This window comes from Prosopis cineraria, unplaced genomic scaffold, assembly GCF_029017545.1.
Source record: "Prosopis cineraria cultivar Desert tree isolate PC_DT_omini unplaced genomic scaffold, ASM2901754v1 PC14, whole genome shotgun sequence".
Classification (NCBI taxonomy): domain Eukaryota; kingdom Viridiplantae; phylum Streptophyta; class Magnoliopsida; order Fabales; family Fabaceae; genus Prosopis; species Prosopis cineraria.
Window position 1 is genome coordinate 26825882 of NW_026555345.1, and position 17827 is coordinate 26843708.

At 28.9% G+C, this 17827-nt stretch overlaps 1 protein-coding gene across 1 annotated transcript; it reads right to left on the minus strand.

The window, feature by feature from the left end:
* Positions 1-2595: 2595 nt before the first annotated feature.
* Positions 2596-6217, minus strand: LOC129293247 (zinc finger protein SHOOT GRAVITROPISM 5-like). Its single transcript, XM_054931103.1, has 4 exons — positions 5751-6217; positions 5247-5646; positions 3945-4420; positions 2596-3362 (listed from the first exon to the last, which is right to left on the minus strand). Exons 1-4 carry the CDS (start codon positions 5860-5862, stop codon positions 2896-2898), a joined length of 1455 nt encoding a protein of 484 aa, XP_054787078.1. The 5' UTR covers positions 5863-6217; the 3' UTR covers positions 2596-2895.
* Between the last annotated feature and the right edge of the window lie 11610 nt (positions 6218-17827).

A 17827-nucleotide genomic window follows, 5' to 3' on the forward strand; every position in this document is an offset into this window, starting at 1 on the left:
GATATTTATTGTTCAACTATGAACAATATCAATATACGTACTTTGAAAAGTATTGAATAGGAAAAGAGTTCACATTGCGTGTATTAAAACTATACAACATATGTGTCAAAGGGGCGACAACTAACTAGTACAAGAAATAAGCATGCATGATAAAAAAAGAGGCATGTCACTTGTTGAAAGAAAAATGATAAACAATTATTTAAAATGGTTTAAATATGTATAAAGAAGGCCATAACAGGCACTTATGAGAATAGTGAAATGGTTCATATTAAGCTTTTTAAAGAAGGGTATATAAAGACTAAGGTGAACATTTATAAAATTTGTTAAATAAAATTTTTTTAGCTAACAATATTCTTAAAAACTAGATTGATGATATAATACAATGATGTCATGAGCGTGCAATTTATGTAGGTGATCCATTTAATAGAATTGTTGTTGTATACCAACTCTGTTTAAAAATATAAGGTATTTTTTAAGGAGTTGAATATTCAAAAATGTAAAGTATTTTTAATCTTTCGAGGTATAATCATTATTTTTTTAAAAGTGTTCCTATTAATAATAAATTTATATTTATTATAAAATATTTAATAATAATAAATATAAAAAGATAAAATTAATTAAAAATAAATAATTACTTTATTAAAAGATGAGATTTAATTAAAAATATTTTATAATTTTAGATGGAGGAAACATAGGTTTATAACTTTTGTGTTTGAACGAAGAATAGATGACGCTGAGGATTATTTAAAAAAAAAAAAAAAAAACGGGAGGGGGGTGGCGGGGTTTGTTGGGGATTGAAATAGAGAGCGAAGGGAAGGCCGGTGGTTGGGAAAACTGGAAAAGGGTTTGAATGGTGTCTGCATATGTGGAAAGATGCTGCTTCTGAGACTGCTTTAGTTTCAGCGTCTGCGCCCACTACTTACTCCCCTCGGCTCTGATTCTTATGCAGTGAGAGAGAGAGAGAGTGACCCAACATGAATCAATGATGAATGTTCGTTCGTATTTATATGAGTGTGTGTGTGTCTCTGTGTCTCTGCCCTCAGGCTCTGAGAAGGACGACTGGCTCTCTCTCTCTCTCTCTCTCTCTCTCAACCTCCTCCACTGTTTTGGCACTGAAAAACATGCATTCTCCTTCCTTCCCTCCTTCTACCCCTTCACTCCCATTCATAATTTAATTTCTCTGATCTATAACATCATGCGCACTTGGCCACGCAAATCTTGTGACTTGCTAAAAGGACACTACTACAACACACCTCCCAAATTAGTCTATATATTCACTAAATTAAGGATTTAAGGTCACATTCTAACTTCCGCTCTTCCTTTTGGGTACATGGGAATACAAATGAAGAGATCAACTGCAACTAATTTTTGGTCCCCCACTTTACATAGAATCTCATCCTATGTTTGGCTGGAAGGGAGTTTGCATTATTATTACACAACAGGTGGGGAGGGGCTCCAGCAAAATAAAGAAACAATTTGATCATTTTTCAGCCCAAAAAAAGAAAAAAACAGGCTCACCCTAAAGTTGTCATGTTCTTACTCGTAGGAAGCAAATCTTTTAAAGTTAAGATTGATGATCTTTTTATATAAAATTAAAACATCTAATTTCAAAAAAAAAATGTTCTATATCTTTGAACAGAAAGAGTATGCAATAAGATAATGAATGAATTTATTGAAGGGACCGTGCTGGGCTTCTCTCTCGCATTGATTGTGTTCAGAAGGTTGTAGGCTTTTTCCCGTCTTTGATTTTGTCAGTGCAGCTTCAATGCTTCTCTCTCTCCCTCTGTGTGTTGCTAATTACTCTGACCGGACCTTATCCTCCGCCAACCACACGCTCTGGACATATACTCCAAACACTACCTCCAAACTCCCAAAACTATTCACTCTCTTCTCTTCTGGCCCCATTCTTCATTACTCTGATCTCTTCCCTCTCCTCTCATCATCATCATTCCTCCTCTTTCTTTCACTCTCACTCTCTACGCTATCCACATATCTATTTATAAATTATACCGATATGTCAACCTACGGCACCACCTCTCTTGAAAGAGCTCCTAATTTTGAATCTGGCATTCACATGATTGTGTGCGTGCGTGACTGTGTCTGCGTTATAATCTCCCTTTTCCGTGAGAAATGGGTAGGTTAGGGATAAAATTAAAAATACACATGTATATTACATATGTATCGAATATTTCAGAATAGTTTATTAACAAAAAAAAAAAAGAAACATATTAGATAGTTCTAAATTGAAAACTATATGTGTCAATATTTAGCTGGCCTGCCTTCTTTTACTTAGAAGACTAGTGGGTTCAAACTTTGTGTTGATATGTTTGTGCACGTGTGTGAATGTGAGTCTCCTTTTTTTATGGAAAAAGACCATAGGTTATGGGTAAAATTTAAAAAGAAAACTAAGTAATATACATATTTTGATGGGCTTTGTATATAGTATGTTAATTACATTATTTAGCCACACTTGTTTCCTTCAATATAAAATCTAATACAACAAAGGACATTCTGTTCTCACAGGATCTGTATAAAACACACGTACGACACAATCTAAGTCATAGCTAAACAGGAAGAAAACAAAGGAGCAACATCGATCAAGAGAAAGAAGATATTAACCCACGATAAGAAAATCCTTGTTTATATGACAGGCAATCATTTATACCAAATTTAATTGAACAAAAATAATAACACGGCACAATAAACTGGAAAAAAGTTATACAAATAGCACTCTTCCCCTCCCCACCACCACTATATATAAAATTTCATCCCACTCACACATAATCACGTGTCACTCAGTATACCCATTATAATTTCACAAATATATTTTATAGCAGAGAAAATGGTAGACACCTTGAAAATATAGATATAGAGAGAAACTTTGCTAGCTAGAAGCTAGACCAATGATAAAGATTTTCTGTTTTTCCCTTCTTTTTTCTCGTTATTATTATTGTTATTGTTGTAGTTCTCTTCTTCGCCACCTTCTGTTGTTAGAGCAGACGACATGTAGCTTACTACCAAGGAGTTCTCGTCCCGTGGAGGAGGAACCGCCGAGGCTGTCGGCAGTATTGTCGACGTCGTTTGGGCTCCGAACTGTCGTTTGCAAGCATGACAGGTGATTTGAAGCATGACGGAGTTGATCTGCTTGATGGCGTGTTCTTTGATGGCGTAGGCTTTGTCAAGCTCGGCTTGTGCCTCTTGCCTGATTCTCTTTGCGTTTGCAAATTCCTTCTCAGCAACTTCTATCTGTCGTCTTGCTTGCTTCCTTGCTTCCTCTGCGTAAGCCTTCTCCGCCGTGGCTAACCTTAGCTGCTCACGTGCTTCCTCTTGATGAATCACCCTAATCATCCCTCCATTATTACCTGCCACACATTAATTATCTGAGACATGCATATTGATTCTCTGAAACATAAAGCCCGAGGTTTTGTGATCAAACTCTTTGACACATAATGATTCTTCAGTATGCCATGGGAATGCTTAGAGTCATATATATATATATATATGTATGTATGTATAGGGACCATAATAATAAACCTGTACTCATGACTGCCTTTTCTCTTTATATTTATCATTTATTCTCCCTCACCAACTATGCATTTATATGCCATCAGTTTGTGACGATATACAGAAGATCGAAATCCATTAGAATGATAATTCATCTAAAAGTATGCTAAGTTATACATGCGTCAGTAGAAAAAGGTCTCTTTTGGGTTGGATTAAGAAAAACTATGTTATTATATTGTAGTAAATATTAATTATATCAGACTGATCAAATCATCTATCAACAAATATTAGCTTAATATAGTCCACCAAAGTGAAATGAACATTTAAAAAATTAATTTATTTCTGAAAATTAACTTATTTTAAAGGACCATGCCTACACTTACAATACAAGCTTTTAGCCTGAAAAAATGGCTTCTGACAGCTTTAGTTTAAAAGCTTACCTTCTGGTTTATCGCTGCTGTTACAACTCTCCTTGGGTGAATTCCTCCGAGTATTGAAGCAGTTGGATTCATTTTCCTCGCCGATTGAGATCCGAAAGTGGTTCGAACGGGTCTCATGATGATCATCTCTCTTAGGCGATTCTGTATCAATGGGAATAATTGAACTAGAGGTAGAGAGCCGAAGATCCAAGTTTGGACAGACTTTATTATACTTGTTGTTCGATAATGAGGTTTCACGATGAGCAACAGTGTTAATGGTAGGGTTCAACAATGTGGCCGGTTCAGTGATTGGCTTAGGCAACACAAGTCCGTTCCAGTTCTGCAGCCCAGTGCTGAAATTGGTTTCACTTGACGGACTCGGACTCGAAGCGGTTCGCGACAAGCACGCCGGCGGCTGCTGCTGCAGCGGTGGCTGTGTTTCCGACCGGAGCCGCCCCATGTTACAATTGTCTTGGTGTTCGATAAAGCTCTCCACCCTACACATCAAAAAGGATGATCGATCAAGTTAACTTTTAATTTATACAATACGTGTATATACATACATAGACCATTGATTAGCTTCTGAATTTTATTTTTTGAGGATGAGCATTATAAATGAGTAGAGACATGCAAGGACAACAAGGAGGGTTATTATTAGATGAAGACGTCACGGAGTTTCAGAGAAGAAAAAAGATAAAGCGTTCACAAACGGTGCTTCTTCTAAAAAAGCCGGCCGTATCCACAGGTTTTCAAATGTGAAATGAGATCCACTGAATAAAGGACAAGAACTGATCATCAAGGACCAATGTTAATCAATCAATCTCAATTATCAACTCAAAATTCATCATTAAAAGGATATTAATCAATACAATGCGCTCGAGAGGATAGTGATCTATCACAGGCACTCATCTGAGAGAATTTTGTGACGAAACACAAGTTACACACACACGCACGCACGCACGCACACAAATGCGACCAACGAAAACTGAGCTTTGGGAAATGTGTTCACAACTGCCAATGAATAGTTCTTTTAATTTTAGATTAAGGTTCCATCAGTCAAATGTTAAGACTTTTCTTTCAATACATAAATTGCTTTTTTTCCCACTCACTTTATCTTCCTCTCCGATAAAATACACTTGCTTTTTTTTCCAAGTCAAAACAAAAATCGATCACGATCATCATCAGAATTCAAACCAGATGAAATAATCGATCAAACAAACAGATCGATATAAAGATATATAGTGTGTGTATATAGAGTGTGTGTGTGTGTAGATCTTTGTGTGTGTGTGTGTGTGTGTGTGTGTTGTGTATGATTGAACGAACCTTGAGAAAACGCGACCACAATCGCAAGAGTGGCCTCTGGTGCCACAGGTTTTGAGATGAGCTTTGTAATCGGACTGCACTGCGTAGCCTTTGGAGCATCGTTCGCAGACCCATTGCTTGTGGTTGCTGTGTTTTCTTCTGAAGTGTTTCTTTATTCCGACGAGATCGCCGAGCGCATGGCACGGGTCATGGTGCAAGCACGTCGGCTCCGGGCACACGAACACGCGCTTCCTCGCCGCCGGCGTCTCCCTCTTCAGAAGCTTCCACGGCACCTTGTGCCGCCGCCGGTGCATCTGCAGGTTCTGGTCCCTCTGAAAGCCCTGATTGCAGATCTCGCACACGTACCGGTCCGATTCCAGCAACGTCTTCGGCGACAGCGACACCACCTCCGCGTCCGGATCTGCTCGGCATGCACGGCGCAGCCAATTCTCTCCAATTAATTCATTTCAATTCGTCACACGAAATCAATCAATTAACAGTATCGGAATTAATTGTGTGTATTACCTGGAGTTCCGGCGGGCCTTCTCTTTCTCTTATTCGTGGTGATCGTACCATTGTCGCCACAAGGAAAGGGATCAGAAGTAGGAGCCGAAGCGAGAGAGTTATTCGCTAACATGATATATGACGATAACACAAACAATAGTGTGATTTCTGCAACTGGTTTGTGCTGGCGGGATAGAATTAGGTTGAAGAAGAAGAAGGTGATGATGATGATGATGATAGTACTGGAGTAGAAGAAGAAAGGCTAGGTATAGGGTAGCTATAAAAGCAAAGCTAAAATTGGTGCTTTTGTTTGGGTTGGATTCAGCTTTCTTTTGAATTTGCTTTTGATGAAGATTTCAGCTTTTCTTCTTCATCATCTTCATCTTCTCTTTTGGTCTCTCTCTCTCTCGCTCTCTGGCTTAGTTAATTCCAAGCCCCATCTGCTTCAGCGGGTGATGTCTCTAAATAGCTCTCTCTCGGCAATAAACTTTCCATAGGAGAGAGACACAAAGAGGGTGAGAGACCAATCACGAAGCTCGAGACTTGATCCCACAAGCTGCGCAAATGGGCTCCAGAAGAAAGAAAAAGAAAAACAAATAAAAAATAAAAATAATGTGTCTGTGTATCCCCCACAAAGAAACAAAACCCCCTCATTATTTCATTGCACAGTTAAAATTTCTGATTTGCATGCACAATTACCCCATGCCATTTATATTACACAAGCAAGCCTCCGTTTTATTTCACTTTCTCCTGCCAGATTTAAGGTTAATTAAGTATTCTAAATATATCAATAAATATCTTAACTATAGTCTTTAAATTTTATTAATATTTAAAATTATTAAAATGTATTTCTATAAAAAATAAAAATAATCAATACGGTCAGAATATTTTTTTACTTTTACTGTCCCTTCTAAAAATTTGATATTTAATAATTTTTAATATTGTATGACAATTTTTTATAATTGATTGATAAAATTAAGTAATTATTATTGTATCACATGATACACTTGTTGAGTATACCTCCGACACTTATTGAATCCAAATTTCTCTCTCCCTCTTAGATTTTTTTTTTTTTTGGATCCTATCAACTATGCACCACACTTATAACTTTGCATATATTAACATCACCACACGCGCACACATCCTCATCAATCTCTACTCACAGCTTTCTCCACCCAACTACTTGAACTAATTTCTGAAGGCTATATATCTTACTTTATATAATTTTATTTTGATGTAATAAAATTTCTAAAATTATATGCAGTATAAATATAACTAGTGGTGTCTATGTAATCTCATCAGCATTAATAGAAGAGCTTTCATGCAGCTTATTTGTTAAATATAAAATAATATTAATAGTTATTAATTAAAAGGATTAATTTTGTCTTGCAATTATTGAAAATTATTATAATATAAAAAATAGTAAAATTCATATTAAAATATAAGAAATTACTGATGAATAATGTTACTAAAATCGATAAATAAAATGAAACCCATTTTCATAAAAAAAACCAAGAAAGAAACTCTCACCCCCATAAAAACATATTTTCAAATTTAATATTCTTGTAAACACATACTGTTTTTATTATAAGCCCATATATTTTTGGTTAATCTTTAAAACCGGACTCACTTGTTTGTTTGTTTGTTTGTTTTTTAAGAAAAAGAATTACTCCTTCCATTAAAAATTGTAAAGCATTTTTTAAAGAATTGGATATTAAAAAATGTAAGGTATTTTTAATTTTTAAAGTGTAATTATTTTTTTAAAATATTCATATTAATAATGATTTTATATTTATTATAAAATATTTAATAAAAATAAATATAAAAAATTAAGATTAGTTTAAAAGTAAGTACTTATTTTATTAAAGATAAAATTTAATTAAAAATATTTTATATTTTTAAAAGAGATTATAAATATTTGAAATGTATCACATGATTATTGTTAATGACTATGGAGAGAGCATAGCATAGCATAGCATAGCATAGCACCCCCATGCTTGGGATCACATTCACAGTGCAGGGAAGTCCAACTAATTTCAGTAGAGTCAGCTTTTGTATAAAGGTAATAATTAGGGTGTGAAGTCACCTTCAGGGGTTATATGGTCAAAGCACCTGCCTTCTCTTCAGTCTAAGATGCTTTTGAATTTTGGGGGAAAAATAAAACATGCAACATTGTCTTTTGCAGGTCAGGTTCGTAATCTTGTCAATATTGTTGCAAGCCCCTAGATATTTACTGTACGGCTATCTTCTTCATTATTTTTCCCTTGAAATCTTCCCCTCAGTGGAAAACTATTCATTGGCGCACATCACAAATCAACATCTATTTTGTGCGGGTTTGTGTGTGTATTTAAAAAAAGTGGAACAATAGATCTAGAAAAAATGACCAAAATACTTTCAAAATAAAAATATGTAAATCACAATTAAGTATTGTGAAACATAATTATTTAGTCCCTGGTGACTTGTTTGATATTTTGCATTTTTTATGAAATAATATATTTGCTCTCAAAAATTATCATAAGAAAAGACTATATTGATAATGCTATTGATTAAAACAAGATATAAAATGACTTTTTTTTTTCAAATTTATTTATCAATCAAGTGCAGGTAAAGTACTTATTTTTAGAAGAGAAAGTGATCATTTTCTAATCTATTTATAAATTACAAATTTGTAAGAAAAAAATTATAATTTTTTATTTAATTTTAATTAGAGTTGATAATATAAGTCAACTTATGACCAGCGAGCCAGTTTGCAGTGAGTTGTAGGCTTGGTGTAATGAGTTGATATAACTTGCATTTTGTGCGGGTTTTATTTCTATTAATCTGCAGCGGGTTGGTGGGTTAGAGAGCTAACCCACCAATCAAAAATATTTTTATATACATTTTTTTAATTTTAAAATTACAAATTTACTTTTTCTTTTTTTATGGTAAAAAAATCATATTTTCTTCCTAAAAACTAATTATCCAAATAACAGTAAAGCTCCTTCTAAATCATTCAAAAGATATACAAATTGAAAATATATTAATACATTTTAAAATATTGACTTCTTCCATTCAAAAATATAAGGCATTTTTAAGGAATTGGATGTTAAAAATATAAAGTATTTTTAGTTGTTTGAGGTATAATTATTATCTTTTTTTTAAAGTACCTTTATTAATAATGACTTTATATTTATTATAGGGTGTTTAATATGGTAAATATAAAAAGATAAGGTTAGTTAAAAAATATGTAACTACTTTATTGGGGGATGAGATTCGGTTAAAAATACCTTATATTTTTAAACGGGAGGAGTATATATCAATCATAGACATAGTAAAAAGTTTAATTACAATTTAAAGCTTGAAAATTTCTTCTAATCAATTACAATGTTAAAAGCTAGAATAATATTAGTTAAAGTAGATTTCTCCAAATCTTCATCCGCCACAAATAAAAATAAAACATAATTAAACATTAAAATATAATTAACACGTACCTCTATTAAAAAATATAAAGTATTTTTAATCAAATCTCACCCAATAAAATTGTTACCTATTTTTAAATTAACCCTATCTTTTTATATTTATCTCTATTAAATATCTTATAATGAATATAAAATCATTATTAATAGGAGTACTTTTGAAAAAAAGTAATGATCACATCTCGAAAGACTAAAAATGTCTTATATTTTTTAACATCCAACTCCTAAAAATACACTTTATATTTTTTAACAAAAGGAATATAAGTTTAGAAAGTAATTGAGAAAATACAAATATTACGATACAAAAATTTTGATGTCTTTCCTTTTATATTTATTGACATAATTAAACTGCTTTCTTATATATTGTATGGAATAAAAAGTGCAGCTTGATACATTAGTTTCATTTATATTATATGTTGATATTGATTTTGGTAACAAAAATGTATTCTCCATTTTTTTGTTGTTTAAATGAAGACTTTGCAGCCTTTAGTGAAGGTTAATTACGATATATTATAATACATCGAGTCTAATTTTGGTTTTGGACGGTTTAGCTTAACAAAATTTATTTTATAATTATTAAAATAAAAATTTATTTTATTATCAATTTAGATAATATAAATTTAATCTTATAGTCCAATTTAATATTAAAAATTTTCAAAAATTTTATAAATTAATTATCTAAAACTACTCTAGATGGTTTGGTTTTAAAATTTTGATGGGTTTAAGAGTTGAACACAATTTTGCAATGTTTGCCTTTTTTTAAAATAGACAAGCAGGCGAACACGTCAATGTTTGCTGCAAGTTCAAATTATGTGAAGTGAGTCAAAATTATTTTGCAAAAAACTCAACTTGTTTTTTTTTTTTAAAGGGGTTGAGTGGTACCATCTATAATTTTAGTTAATGACCAGATCAAAATAATCATTTCTTATAATAGTTATCAAAGGAAAATATGTCATTTTATCACAACTGAAATTTAATTGTAAAAAATGAGCAATTTCCACATCAAAAGCAGTAGGGGCCTGTATGGAGTTCCTTTGTATAAATATATGCCACATATGACCAATCATAAATGACGATAATAATTGTTAAGAACAAAAAGTCACACAGCCATTTAATGAACGAAGAAAATGACAATCTCAGCGTAAGTGAGTACAATCTCAACGGACAAAAAACACGCACACGCAGTATATTAAACAATTTGTTTATTGGAACATGAATGAACATCCTTTTATTTAATTCTTAAATGTGTTTAAATTTTTAAAAACTAATGTTATGATATAAAGTTGGAAAAATGATAATAATTTTTTTAAAAATTATATAAATAATATTTTGATCTCTCAAAATGTCATTGTTCTTTTAAAGTTTTTAAGAACTTTTTTATCATTAAAAAATTAATATAAATAACTAATTTTTTTAGTTCAAATATCAATTGCTAGTTATAAATTTTATTGTAAGATTCACACCTTTTCTTTTTAAAATTATAAGAATTTAATAGTAATTCATAAGTTCACATTTGAAATCTTAATATTTCTCAAGTATTGCAAATATCAATTGCCATTCACAAGTTTTGTTCTAAAATTCATAACTTTTCTTTTTAAAATCGCAAAAATGCAACAATAATTTGCAAATTTACATTTGAAAGCCCAAACTAAGAGCAATTTAATTATCTATATTAATTCCTTAATGATAGAAGAGTCGTTAGAAATTTCATGGAGATTATGGCATTTCGAGGGATCAAATGTCATTTACATAATTCAAAAAAATTTTATTATCATTTATCCTGTAAAATTATACATCCTTCAGAGATCAGAGCTGCCTTTCATTTAGAACCGGACCTAGCTTGAACTTAGATTAGCCGAAGCTATCAATTAATAATAAGAAATTAAACTTGTTTCCCCTCATGTATAAAGAGTAAGCTTTGCTGGTAATAAAGGATATCTCTTTTAAGGTTTTCGAATGAATGAATAGATTTCTCTTGACTAAATTAGATGAAGACACACAACAGTTGAAGTTAGAATCTCCAATCACTTACTCAAATGACAAAAATCTCTATACTTGCCTGCATTAATCGGTTTCCTTGCCAATGTTAACTTCAGTTAAAATATATAGCATGCTCTTGCAATGAATAGTAAAAACTACTATAAAATATAAAATTTATTAAAAAATGATACTGTTTATCAACCACTGCACAGCTTATTTCTTATTACGGAACAATATTTGGGATCACTCTATAATTAAGATATAAAAAATTTGAATCTATGAAAGAAAAAAAAAATACGTACTTAATGAAATCTAGTTAAATTGATTGCAAGAGATGCATGTGTTGGAGAATCCAACTCTCATGATTACGCCAGTGAACCCAAAATCTAAAGGATAAATAATTAATTAACCATGTCGGAGTTCAATTCCAACTTGATGATTAATTAAGTAGCCTTAATTTAATTTGCTTCTTCTACGCTTTAATCATTATTCTATGCTCTAGACACTCAGATCACTCTCTGACTCTGGCTTGCCAACTCGTACGACACGCTTTCTTTCTTTCTTTTTTTGAATTAATTGGTATACGACACATTAACTCTGCTTTTTAGGTTAAGAACTATTGGGGTAATTTCAGAGACCATAATTTGGGTGTGAGAACAACCAGAACCACCCCTATTTCATGCGAATAATGATATTCTAATATACTCTATAAAATTATAAAAAATTACATCAATGTGTTACAAATTAAAAAATTAATCATTCATTCATTCATTTGGTGTTTAAAATTTTAATTTAATTATAATTTAATTTTTAAATTTTAATTTATTGTTACTCGATTCATATAAATTTAATTCAGTTGTAAAGTGATTTTATAGATTTTGACTCTTACAACTTAATTTTCATAGTTTTAAAATTTAATCAATTAAAATATTAAAATATTATTTTTTATATTTTAAAAAATAAAATTATGTTAAATTTTAGGACTAATATTTTAAATTAATGAATCCTTTTAATCATTATAAAAATTACAAAGATTAAATTTTTAAAATAGCCTTAATATTTATAATTTTATTTTTTAAAATATGGGGAGAAATGTTTAAATGGTTAAAACTATAGGGACTAACTTGTAAGAATTAAAATTTAAAAACTAAATTATAATTGAGTGAAAAATATAAAGATTGAATTATGATATTCAAAGTTAATAATTTAATTATAATTAAATTAAAATTATAACAATTAAATGAGTTTTTTTTTACTTTTCTAAAATCCGTAGTATAAATTAGAGACCACCTAAAAGTTATACATAGACATATGTTGACACTAGGAATTATTGTAAGGAATAAGTTTATATCTTCTCTAGTATTCCCTGATCCGTACGTCTCTTTTTGTAAGGGATATGAATGATAGGATCGGTAGTTTAGACTAAGCTTAACAAACCAACTTGAATATGCTCAAAAAAATAATAGTTTTTAATGGTTGAGAAAATTTGGGCTAAACTTGATTAAGTTCGAGGTTTGCCAAAATACCTAAATAAAAAAATAAAATTTTAAAAAATATATAATATATAATAAATATTAATTAATTTTTAAAGTTTTTTATTATTTTATACTAAAAATTATATATTCGAATGCATTACTATAGTTATTTTAAAAAAATTAAAAATATTTATATTTTCATATTTTTATTATTTTTAATTAATAAAATATTTTAAAATAATATTTAAAACATATTTTAATATTAACTTTTATATTTTAGGACTCAATTTTTAAAAAAAATATTGAGTCCTATACATCATTTGCATATTCAAAAAAATATATTTTATATTTTTATAAAATAAGATAATTAATTTTAAAGTAAAAATAATCTTAAAAATAAAATTCAAGCATGTATGAATTTCTGACTGTACTACTAAAAAAACTTAATAAATAAAACAATATTTTTAGATAATTAAAACTAGAGTAAATACATCTTGTATGTAAGGGTTGAACAATATAAAAAATTAAAGAAAAATATTTTTTAAAAAAATAGTATTTTACTCGTAATTAAATGATTTTATTTTATAATATAATAATAGTTGTTTTTCTTATATTCTTAAAATAAAAAGCATAATTTACTCAAAGTTATTAAAAACTTTGAACTAATTGAGAAAATAATTTTAAATTAATGGTCTAACCGTAATTGAATTCAGATCAACTTGATCATAATTAAAATAATATAATTTAATTAAAATATATAATCTATTTATATATGAACATAATAAGAACAATATTTAAATAATTAAGATATTAATTTATAAGTAAAAAAACATTCATGAATAAATTACCAATAATACAGCAAAACAATAACAGAGCTACTTAAGTACAAAGTTGATAAGTTATTATTTTTTATTTTATTATTTTAAATTTAAAATAATATTTTATACTTAAAAAATTATTTAAAAATTAAAATTGATTCAAGAAATAAAGAAAAAAATATTTTTAAAAAGTTTTGGGTATTTAGGCTAGCCTAAATAAATCTGGAGCCTGTAAGTATTAGGACTAGGCTTGACTATATAGGTTTTTTAAAAAAGATAGAATACTTTAAGTCTGATTCGAATAAATTAGCCTACCCAAATTACCAGCTCTAATAAATGAGAGTGTTTTTTATTTTTAAATTTAAATTTAAGAAATATTGGACCATTGTCTGGTAACTAGTGCATTATTTATGCCCCTATTAATTGTATGAAATAATTTCGTATCATTAATAGGCTATCATGTCAAACATTTAATTAATATGAGCATTTTTGGAAAGAAATTTAAATTTGTCACACATATGAGAAACTCAACTAATTATAATCACATTCCTTGTTTTTGATGATTTGGTTATTTGTCTCTCATAAAAAGAATGGGTAGTCAGACAGAAATATAATAGATTAATTTTACAATTTGACTTTGAAAAATATTCTTTGTATAAATTAAAATAATTAAGCATGTGTATTATATATTATATATATAATGTGTGCGTTAAACCTTAATTAAACGATTTATATTTTGAATGGAGGAAGTATGTATAATGCCTCACTATTTGCTAAGCAGACATAATTAATATAATAAATAATGTTTGAAGTATAAAAATAAGAGAAGATGCCTTAATTTATAAATGAGAGGCATGCATGCGAATTGATAATTATACATATCGTGTGATGTTTTCTTTGCAAATTGGCTCACTCATGCATGTATTATAATTCTCTTTTGCGACGCTCTAAATTAATATTCGCAGTAATTAATGTTTGATTGAACAAGTTGAAGCTTATATCATAAGTAAAGTAAACTAGGAATAATCATTGTGAATCAAACTATTGAAGTTTAATTTGTCAGAACATTATTAAGGCTCAAGCTTAGCTTTTAAATCATAGTTTGAATGATTTTCAAAGAACCAGCAAGCAATAACCGTAACCATAATCATACCAACACAATTTTCGAAGAAATCAAATGCAAGTAATGTAGCAATCCATTATTTTCCCAAAAACTTAATTAAGCTGAGAATTAAATTATATATAAATATAATTCAATTAAAATATTTATTTGATAGATTTCAATTCCTGATTGAAATCTTAATTTTAAATTGAATCTCTTGTTGTTTAATTTTCATTATCTTTCTTTAAGATATTTTAATTAAAAAAATAAGATATCTAGGATTATATTTAAATTAGATTATTTCTGATTTCTTCAAATTAGGTTAAGGTTATTAGATATTTTACTATTTTAAGACTCCATATATATAGGCTTAGGGTTTTTTCAATTGTCAAACTCATGTTATTATCTTTATATTCTCTCCTTGACCTTTTTAAATAATTTTCTTTGATACAAAATTAACAAAATATAAATTTGAACGTGTGATAATCAACAATTGCAAATTAGTTAATTGCCTTTGTTTTGTCTTAACTCATGAAAAAATAACTTGTACACACATCCTTAAAATCTAAATAGGGCATATACAAAATAATCATTAGTACTAGGTAAAGATTATTCCCTGATCATTTTAGTATCATAAGATAATTTTAAACTTTCAAGGCATAATTAATAAATTAAGTTTTTTTTTCAAAAACACCCTTAATTAGGAGTGTAATTAATTATTTTTTATTAATGGAGACACTTTAGTAAACAAGGATAAATACAAAAAGAATGTGCAGTTTAAAATACAATTAACTAATTAATTAAAAGTGTAATTCAATTAAAAGTGTCCTAATATTAAACGAATATATAAAAAATGGAGACGATTTAAATCTTTATAAAAAAGAACACTTTTTTTTTTATATTTGAAATATGGATTAGGTGTAGTGTGTGTGTTAGTAGGTGGTTGTTATGGGAAGGGTATGAATGTTGGGGGTGAATAATGTGGATCTGCTTGATAATTTGAAGTTAGGGGGTCCCTTTACCCACATATGACACACACACACACAGACTGAGTGTGTGTATATGTGCCAGTTTTGATATATATATATATATATATATAGGAATATTTAGATGTGTCCTTTTTTGTATTTGTATGTGTCTTGCATATATACCACACAATACCAAACTTGTATACTCAATGGTTATCTCTTTCATGATGCTCATTTTGAATTATACTCACTGCAATTTGTACTATATATTCCTTACATTTTATAAGATTTTTAGCATGATCCGCGGGATCTTTTATCTGTCTCTGATCTGTGCATCATCTTAATCCATATCTTATTATTATAAAAATATAATAAAGCACGATACAATAGCAATTAATAAGTAAGTAAATTTCATGAATTTAAACTGACTTTAAGATGAATTACTGTAGAACTACAAATGCTATAGCTATCCATCACAAAGAAGTTACACCTCTCATTGTTGTATGAAAACCAAATAAAGGAGCAAATTAAACTCACTCTTTGTTGATTATCGTGTGTGTGTGTTTTATGATACTAAACAGCTATATTATTTTGAACGTGGTTTATTTCTTAAACTCTGCGACCCATTTAATATTATAAGATATTTTAAACTAGATTATATTTTAAATTAATCACTCTTTCATATTTACCTTGATGTTTAATTAGAAAAGTTTATTTGTTAATTACACTCCCTAATTAAGGTCATTTAAAAAAAAACCTTACCAATTGTACTTGAAAAACCCAAAAGGTATTATATTTTTTAACATGATATTCTTAAAAATATCTTATAATATTGAACGGATGAGCATAACCCACACTGATTAAAAATTAATAATAAAATACAATTTGGGCTCCTAAATTTTAATCTGATAATTGTGAACCAAATTCGTCTCGTGCTTAGCTTTAATATTAATTTAATGTGCACGGAATAGAAATCTAAACAGAAAAAAATTGTACTGAGAATTTAATAGTTATAAATAAATAAATCAGAAAATGATATATATATACACACACACACACATATATAGCAAAGTGAATGAAGGGAGACATGGAGAACATGAAACGTGGGGGTGTGTAGAGTGTATTTCCGACACCACCACCTTTGATCGCATGAACTTGCTGTTCCATAGTCTTTGTTTCTCTTTCAATCCAACACTTTCATTTTTCAATTACTTAAATTATATATTCTAATTATTAATTAACTTGTACGTGCGCAATATCATTACATCACGTTATCCCAAGCTTAATTAATTAATTACAACCCCTCAGGCTAAATCTCCATACTACTTCCCAGAATAATCCAACACAATTTTTTTTAAAAAAAAACTCCCTTTAATCTAATTTATAGGGTAGAGAATAAATTTTTTTTGTCCTATTTACAAGTCTACTCATTAAATTTTCAATACAAGTGTCTTCATTTAACCTCCATTAAATGTTAAAAGGAAAAAATATGTTGTTAAATGCATATATTTAATGTTATAAAAAAAGTATGTATATTTAATAGAAATAAAATTGATAAATTATTAAATTTTTAAATAAAATTAATAAATTTTAAATTTTTTAAATTTTGATAAATATGTTAGAAGTGTTTTATGTTAAAAGTGTTTTATAAATAGAATTAAATGAATACTATATTTATTTTCTCACATAGTGTTCCAAGTTCCAACTCATTTCGTATTATCTCATTCCACTTCTAATTTACTTTTAGATGAGCTAGCTTACCGTCCAAAAGTTAAAACTTCCCACAAAAGTTCTGATATTTTTCTTTTAAAAAATAGAGTTCCTGCAAAAGTTGTCAGTGTTTCAGTGTCTTAGTTACAATTGAAGTTGCTGTATCACCCGTGAATCGTGTATAATAATTAGGGAAAATGGCAATAAAACTTTTAAAATTATATAAATAATAATTCAACTCCAAAAAATATCATAATTTAATTAAAATTTTTAAAAATATCTACATTAACAAATTTTAAAGCAAAAAACTTATTTTTTATTTGTTAAAAATAATAAACTCTAATCATAATTTTTACTTAAAGAACAATAATTTTTGTTTTATAAATTATAAAAGTTAAACAAAAAATCATACACTTGACAAGTGTAATTTTTATTATTAAAAAATAAGTTCTCAAACTAACAAATTTCAATTATAACTTTTGTTTACAGAATAATAACTTTTGTTTTATAAAATAGTAGATATCACAACTTGTCAAATGTAATTTTTTTTATTAACAAACAAGTTTTGAAAATAACAAGTTTCAATTACA

Coding starts and splice junctions, on each gene's coding strand:
- LOC129293247 (XM_054931103.1), bottom strand. CDS start 5,862: ATGTTAGCGAATAACTCTCTCGCTTCGGCTCCTACTTCTGATCCCTTT. Junction 5,647..5,750: donor AAGGCCCGCCGGAACTCCAG/GTAATACACACA, acceptor CATGCCGAGCAG/ATCCGGACGCGGAGGTGGTG. Junction 3,363..3,944: donor CAGCAGCGATAAACCAGAAG/GTAAGCTTTTAA, acceptor AATGTGTGGCAG/GTAATAATGGAGGGATGATT.